The sequence below is a fragment of the Centruroides sculpturatus genome, unplaced genomic scaffold (genome assembly GCF_000671375.1).
Source record: "Centruroides sculpturatus isolate CEXI.00-Female unplaced genomic scaffold, Cexi_2.0 scaffold1540, whole genome shotgun sequence".
NCBI classification, from domain to species: Eukaryota; Metazoa; Arthropoda; class Arachnida; order Scorpiones; family Buthidae; genus Centruroides; species Centruroides sculpturatus.
In genome coordinates this window covers 123,685-132,553 of record NW_019385858.1, presented here as the reverse complement: position 1 = coordinate 132,553, position 8,869 = coordinate 123,685, and the positions used below count along the sequence as shown (strand labels likewise).

The following is an 8,869-nucleotide window of genomic DNA, read 5'->3' as shown; positions in this document are numbered from 1 at the left end:
GGTAAGTGGGGACAACTAATCCCCTCGGTTCTCACATTTTTATTTTATATCCTTGTTTATTTTACAATGCATAATCAAAACAGAATAATAATAAATCGTAATAATTTACTTAAAATAATAAATAGTAAATCAAATTATTCTAATCGAACACGGACAGTTTGACACGTGTTTGTGTCGTAGGTGTAAGCAAAACTTGTGTCAAATGCAACCTGTAAAATTGAGTTAAATTATATTAACATAAAATAAAGTAGAAAATATTTATTCTGTAACTAGCTGCAAGGACCCGCTTCGCTGGGCTTTTATTTATTGACAAAAAGTAACGATAGTAAAGATTAACATAATTACATTATAGCTAATCTTACCCGTTTTTACAAAATGCAAGAATTTCAGGTCCCCCGTTTCCAGAATAATTAGAGACCTGGTCCCGATTCTTTTTCTGAACGTCTCCTGTTCACGTCAAGTCAAACGAACTATTTTCAACGTTTCTGGAACGTTTACAATCGTTCTATAATCGAACCNTGAAACACGACAACTTAAAATAATATTATAGCAAAAAGACAAAGTAAAATAAGGAAATAGTTCAATATAATAATTATTTAAATTATATTTCTTACTTATTTATTAAATACCTACCTTTCTCTCTGTAAAAGTTAAGGCCGTACCAGAGTCTTAGCCTTAGAAGAGAAGTGAGAAGAGGATAAGAGATGGGGGAAAGGGAAACATGGGGTAAGTATGATAGGAAAGTGTGAAGAAGAGATTTGTAAGCGTTAGCACTCTGCTCCGTTTAATTAAACCCAAATAAATGTAATACAAAATGTAGGTACAGTACATGCCTGAAAAAAACAATGAAACTGCTCCAATTTGTAAAGTACAACAGATCGCCGAAAAAACAGACTACGGTAGACAACTCGCGACTTTGCGAATACAAATGTATATGACAATTTAGAGAGAACTAAACATAACATAACATAACATGAACCCCAGCTTGGGGGAACCCTGAAGACCTAGTATTAATTATACTTTTACTTAACTTTATCTTTATTTACTCCCGATACCGCAAGAGCATAATCGGGTCAAATAAAGACATATATCAAAGCACAGGTAAATACATACATAATAACAGACAGATAACGTACAAACAGTATGACAATGGAAAAGTATAAACAGATGGTAAGATGACCAATACAAATCAACCGATATTATACAAAACATGAGTAGAATAACATGTACAGTAAATTAAAACAGACAATACTAATAGTAATAATAAATATTACACAGATATATGCTGCAGCAAAACAATAATGATACGTATATACAATAATGTGAAGGAAGCAAATGAAAATAATGCCTGATGACAGACTTGACTAACTTAGTGAATGACGGAGCGTATGTGATACTTATGAATCAATTTTTTGAATGCTTTGTAGGTGTCACTATCCTTAAGAAAGACATGAATTTCACATGGCCAGTTAATTCCCCTGTGGCTAAGAGCAAGGGCAAGCTCATGCCTAGCATCCTCGGTCATTGGACACATGTATATATAGTGCTTAACCCCATCACGGCAATTACAGATGGTACAGATGTCCATTGTAAATTTGCCGAACCTCTGTAAGTAGGCCAGGAATCTACCATGCCCAGTGAAGAATTGCGTGGTTTCATAGTCCGGACTATCCCAGTGGTGAAAAAGGTGGTCATGAATAGATAGAAAAAAGTTCCTGGCAAGGCCATTGTAGCTATCCCATCTCTGCTGCCAGAAATACAAGCTGTAGTTCCAATGCTGAAGCTTAAGAAAAGAAGCAGGTAGCACTGAATAATTGAAAGGGCCAGAGGTACCCGATCGTTGCAGCCTCCCTGGCAAGTAGATCTGCACGTTCATTACCTAGGACACCCTGATGACCTCTCACTCATTCGAGGGAATAGGAGTTCTGAGCACAAGGTATATAGTTTAGAATTTTCCTAACCAGAGGGTGAAGGTTGTTGAGATTTCTAAGTGCGATGATTGCTGAAGCACTATCAGAGAAAATTGTAACTCTACTTCCAGTAAGATTGGCTTTACACCATTGAACAGCCATGTAAATGGCACAGAGTTCTGCCTGATATATAGAGCAGTTAGAATGAAGAGTGACAGAATTCTGATATATTTCCTCCTCATTGGCAAAAACGACGAAGGCCGAGCCCGTGCCTTCTGCATTCTTTGATCCATCTGTGAAGATTATATAATCAGCAGCAACTGTAAAGGATGTGTCAAACCCACTTTTCACCGCTGGATGAGGAAGGTTGGTAAATGGTATATCTGTTTCATTCGTGCCTTCAGCATAGGAGATAGAGTTCATAATGATGTCATGGCCTTTCCTAATATGATAAGTACAAGCAATATGCCTCAAGTGAAGATCCAGAGGTCTTCTTCCTACTGATAACCTGAAGAGAATAATTCGAGGCAGTAGAATATGCTCTTGTGAGCCTGAGAAGGGCCCTACGCTGAGCAGATTGAAAACGGCGGTAGTTGTGACTGAGAAAGACACCGCTTTCCCAGACAGCCACAGCATATGAGATAATGGGAATAAAGACCGCATTGTAAATACAGTTTGAAGCAGCATAATTAAGTCCCCAGTGTTTCTTAGCAATCCTTTGTAAGTTATTAAATATAAGAGTAGTTTTATCAGTAATGTGATGGATGTGGAGACCCCAAGACAGTTTATGCTCCAAGACAACACCAAGGAACCTCAAGTGAAAGACAATGTGAATGGATCGACCCTGCATCTTAATGCATGGAGTGCGAGAGTAAAAATGTGGAGAGTAAGGTTTAGTGAAGACGATGCCTTTGGTCTTGTTGGAATTAAACCGTAGCTTATTACAACTGCCCCACTCACTAGTAGCCCTAGTCTCGAGCTCACGCCTCGAGTCTCCAGGAATAAGGAGGAAAGCATCATCAGCATAAGCCAGAGCACTAACATGCTCGCCAAAGTCACTGTAAAGAAAGTCGTTAATAAGGATACACCATAGGAGAGGGCCACAAGCAGAACCCTGAGGGCAGCCACGCTCCAAATGATGGGAAAAAGTGTTAGTACCTGACCTTAAGATGGCCTCCCTGTTGGATAGGAAATTCCTGGTTAGCTGATAGAGATTAGCTGGACACCTGCTCCCTTGCAGCCTGTGTAGAATAAGAGGCTACCAGGCAGAATTAAAAGCATTCTCTAGGTCGAGACTAATTCCCAGAACATATTTAAATGATGAAAGGAGTTCACGTACTTTGGATGTAAGGGCCATCAGAGCATCAACAGTGCCACGCTGTCTTCTAAAACCAAATTGAGAAGGGTGAAGATATCCGGTAGACTCCAAATGCCAAGTAAGTCTGTTANTTTAAGAGTATTCGAATGGAGTGCAACCATTATTGTAAAATTTGAAAATTTTCTTCAAACATTTAATCGGGAAAAAACGTATATTGCTGAATCTGTAGTATATTGTAGTATAACAAAAGTCAACAGTTTAAAAACAGTTTGGTGAATTTCGAGAGTGTACAGCGAAGTAAACCTCGCACTTCTGTGGTGAGAAATGCAGTCATCATACAGCCATTGTATAGCAAGAAAACTTCTACCGCTGATTTCTGTTATGGAAGTCTTCGGTTTGGATGTGTTAGAGACATGCAGATGTCGAAAGAAAAAAATCAAAATTAATGCAGAAATTCTTTGTAATCTACATGTTTTTCCTCGAGTTATTTTTATGGACGATGGCATTATTGTTTACTACTATGATAGCAATATCCGATGCTTATTGCAATGACGTATTTGTAATATTTGAAAATAACAAACTGTACATTCAGTTTATTGCATGGGTGTGTTCCTTGTACGCAGCGGTACAATTCGGCATTTTGAAAAAGAGAAAGCTCAATATTCACCACTTAATGAGAGATTTCAAGAAAGAAGAAGAATTCATCGAAAAACGTGAACATTACTTTCATTATTATTTCGTTTTTTATGTTTTCAATCTATTCTGTTGGTTCACAATGGTAGTGTTTTTCGGTTATTTTGGTTTCAGATCGGACTATTACCATTCTACGACATCTTATTTGTGCATTTGCGCATTGGAACTTTGGTTATTTTATGTTGTGTCCCACGTAATGTGTTTACTTCTTTTTTCTGTAGTTATTTTTTCACTGATACAGAAAAAGTTAATGAGTATTTCTACTCAATTACAACTTGCAATAAGCGCAACAAGGTATTTTATTGATGAACTAACGGATAAACTTTGGAAAATTTGGCAAATTTTGGAAGAGATGAACGAAAAATGGAAAGCTTTGTTTCCTCTTCATTACATTTTTTTTTGTCTACGAAACTTGTTTCTATATATACATTGTTTTTTTCGTAGAGATAGTAGAGATAGATACTATTTTTCGTATAGGGATCGGAATAATTTCAATATTTTTATTGACTGGAACGTTTATCGTTTCATGGTCATTATCAATTTTTTCATCACACGTGAGTATTGTTTTTATGAATCAAAACCACAAAATGAAAATTATTTAATTAATGAAAGAGCTGTGAATTGCGTAATAAATATAGTAATAGAGTAATAAATTTCAGATCTATGACAATTATATCAGCATCGGGTAATATTCCTCATCATTCACGCCTCAATATAGATTTAAAGTATGTACTTTTTTACAATANGCAGAATTAAAAGCATTCTCCAGGTCGAGACTAATTCCCAGAACATATTTAAATGATGAAAGGAGTTCACGTACTTTGGATGTAAGGGCCATCAGAGCATCAACAGTGCCACGCTGTCTTCTAAAACCAAATTGAGAAGGGTGAAGATATCCGGTAGACTCCAAATGCCAAGTAAGTCTGTTAAACAAAAGTTCGTCAAGGACTTTACCCAGTTCAGACAGAAGTGAGATGTTGCGAAAGTTGCTAGTGGTTGGCGGCAGAGATTTATTTTTAGGAATCAGGGCAAACTGAGCCCTTTTCCAAGCAATCAGGAAAACACCATGGCTCAAGCAGAGATTGTAAAGGTGAAAGAAGAGGTCAGGATGCCTTTGCCACAAGTAAACCGTTTCGATCTATAGCTAATATATTTTTCATTTAGAAAATGCAACTGGAAGTAAAATCTATAAATTATATACAATATCAGACTAAAGAAAAAAATCTGATAAATTTATCACACTGTATATACGTATATGCTTTATACATAGTTCAATTAATATTTTTTTGAATTATTTTTTCTTATATTATCTCATGAGTAAATATATATTTCAATATTCATCGTTATATTTTTATCAGTATTTTCAATTTAATTACTTAGTCTACACAAGTAACATACGTGTATATTCCAGTGTTGCCGCAATGAAATTTCAAAACGTACTGAAGCGNCGACGATTTATTAAAACAATTTTAATATATAATGCAGTGTAAATGTAATACATTCAACAATCTATTATGTTTATGTTTATTAATTTATGTTTAAAACAATTCATCAATACAAAAAAAAATAACTATTACTAAACACTAATCGGTGGTCATCGATTCAAGCCTGAATAATAATAGAGTTTTTCGAGTATTGTTGTTTATAACACTTAAGTAGGGGCCTATTTTATGTTTTTAAATGTTCGAAGTTTTAAACTAAATCGTGCTAAAGCTAACATTTTATAACACGTGCATTTATTTGCGCCTGGTGTTTTAAACACCTGCAATACAAACGTAGTTACTAGCAACACAGAACGGCCACGCCATAAATTCAGAAACAAACAAACAAAAACAATTATTATTACGTATGTTATTAAGAACACTAAAAGGACACAATAGTTTAATTAATAAACACACTACTACATTTATTTAATGAACGTTTTAAATAATAATTACGCTAATATATACACGAAATGCACCCGATAACGAGCAGCGGACAGACACACACACACGCGCTGTACAACAACATAAATATCGTTTATATAAATACAATTAAAACTTTTTTTTTAGNTGGAACGTTTACAATCGTTCTATAATCGAACCGATATTCGAATTTTATGTTCGAATTTAATTCGAACAAATTCGAACAAAACATTCGAAATACAAAGCCACTTTCAACCACTTTCAGCCTCATATCTCCCGCACCCTTCGAGACGCAATCACCCCTATGCACGAATGGAGACTTGGGGCTATCACCACATACAAACACCATTCACGTGCGATGTGTAGTTTTGGCGGAAAAGTGAAATATAGGGACATACACGTCCATTTATATATATATATATAGATATAGATAATTTTATACAATATTTATTCTAATGTTCCAACCATAAACGACGATTTATTAAAACAATTTTAATATATAATGCAGTGTAAATGTAATACATTCAACAATCTATTATGTTTATGTTTATTAATTTATGTTTAAAACAATTCATCAATACAAAAAAAAATAACTATTACTAAACACTAATCGGTGGTCATCGATTCAAGCCTGAATAATAATAGAGTTTTTCGAGTATTGTTGTTTATAACACTTAAGTAGGGGCCTATTTTATGTTTTTAAATGTTCGAAGTTTTAAACTAAATCGTGCTAAAGCTAACATTTTATAACACGTGCATTTATTTGCGCCTGGTGTTTTAAACACCTGCAATACAAACGTAGTTACTAGCAACACAGAACGGCCACGCCATAAATTCAGAAACAAACAAACAAAAACAATTATTATTACGTATGTTATTAAGAACACTAAAAGGACACAATAGTTTAATTAATAAACACACTACTACATTTATTTAATGAACGTTTTAAATAATAATTACGCTAATATATACACGAAATGCACCCGATAACGAGCAGCGGACAGACACACACACACGCGCTGTACAACAACATAAATATCGTTTATATAAATACAATTAAAACTTTTTTTTTAGATATTTTATAAGTAGACTTCAAATATAAAATTTATTTTATAAAAAATATAATTTTATAATAATATAACTGCATGTACCCTGCTCTGTTCCGGTTATTGAGAAGGTAAAAATGGTTATAAAAACAACGGTGTTATAAATAAAGTATACGTTAATTAAACAATTAATCACTTAATAAATGTATGTTAAAAGACGTCGAGCTTTAGGGATCGTTAAAGGAGAGGGCAACAGTACTCTTTTTAGGATGTAGATAAACTTAATTCAGTTTATATGACTAAAGGCATAAATGGGTAAGAGTAACATTTCTAAAACATACAACACCTGCCGATGACGTCAGTATACGCCACTTGAAAATAGAGTTTTCAGTTGCATGACACATTACGAGTAACTTTTAGCTTTAAAATTAAGCGATTTCAGCTCGTTTGACTAACTATTCACTGTTGAAAGGTTACTCTCAATGTTATTTAAATACAATTTATGTATGTGACGTTTAAAACAGTTCCTGTTCGAGGTCTTCCTCTCTACTTCAAATAGGAGCGTTACAATTGCTTGGAAAGACGTCGTACTACCCGAACTATAACGTTTGGTGCTCTATATGCAGATTAAAAAACATTCTTCTGTCTTCTGGCACAACCAGACGAGAATTCTTTTATTATTTCCTTCTCATTCTTCTACTCTTAGTTGTCCTTGTTTTTAAGGAATTCTGCGGTTCTAATGACTATCCAGTCAAGTAACTTTTATTTTGGGCCACCATTAACGCGACTCATAACTAATTTATTAACTAGCAACTATTTATTGTGTCATAGTCACAATGCTAGGTTTTAATCACATTTTTAAAATTTATTTAATTTAAACTTTATGTTCACCACTTCAATTTAGTAGTGTTTTTCCCCCCATATATAATACTTTCCTGTTATGTGTGTTTCTATTGTAGATACTAATTTTAATTCTATTTATTTGTTGAAAATAAGTCACATTAATTAATCATAATCTATTGATATTATAGTAAAAACCGAAGTCACTATGATGAAAGGAATGTTCTCAACTTTCATTTTATCCTTGGTATTTATGATGGTATGGAGTGTCCGTGCCGATACGACCAATAGACCATCTTATATTGACCAGTACTGCAGTAAGATATTTCTATTTTTTACTGTTGTTAATCAATAATAAATTTGTATGGATGTTAGTTCCTGTAATATTGTTATATTTCGCCTATATTTTTGCAATGAGTGAAATATTCAAGTGCAAGTCTCACTAATTATGACGTTTTTTACAGGTGTAAATCATCTTGACTGTTTTAGCAAATGTTTTAATAATACCGTTAGTGCAGAGGTGAAATATATTGATTTTATAAAATAAAAATTTGAGAAATATTTTTAATGAAACGTCTTTATTACCCTTAGAATCTGAATATATTTTACAATTGCCTTCGGGATCAAACCTCTACAGCTGGATCAGAAGGTATAAAACGGTTTCTCTGTCGAACTGTCACAGATGAGGTAAGAAAAATTAATCTCTTTTCTCCATTATCTTTATCCAAGAACGTCCTCTTTGCTCCATCCCCTCTGTCCCGAATTCTTTCGAAAATATTTAAGTTTAAGCTTTGATCTTTACTTATGCAACACTTTGTGGAATTTTTCTTTAATTTTTTCCATATAAAATTAAGTTATTCTTACAAATAAATTGAAATTATATTTTGTAATTACATTTTTATAGCAGTTAAAAGAATTTTATAAATGTATACACTACGACAATCTTCAATCAGTTTTCTCTCGACAATTTGATGCAAGTTTCTATTGCAAGTGTCAAAAATGAAAAGTAAAAATGTATTAACAAAAACAAAATTACAAATTTTATATTTGTTTTTTTTTCAGTGTTGCATTCAAAGTTGTTTCCCACTTCTCGTTGTTTACCCNAACAATAGCAAACAATTTTCTAGATATACGTGTATGTGTGTGTGGGAGGGGTGA

The 8,869-nt window shown here is 33.7% G+C and overlaps 1 protein-coding gene across 1 annotated transcript; it reads left to right on the top strand.

The window, feature by feature from the left end:
* Window positions 1-690: 690 nt before the first annotated feature.
* Window positions 691-8,869, top strand: LOC111642564. The gene is made up of 6 exons (XM_023388921.1): window positions 691-726; window positions 7,903-8,028; window positions 8,176-8,231; window positions 8,303-8,398; window positions 8,616-8,684; window positions 8,774-8,869. The coding sequence occupies exons 1-6, from the start codon at window positions 705-707 to the stop codon at window positions 8,867-8,869; spliced, it is 465 nt and encodes a 154-aa protein (XP_023244689.1). The 5' UTR covers window positions 691-704.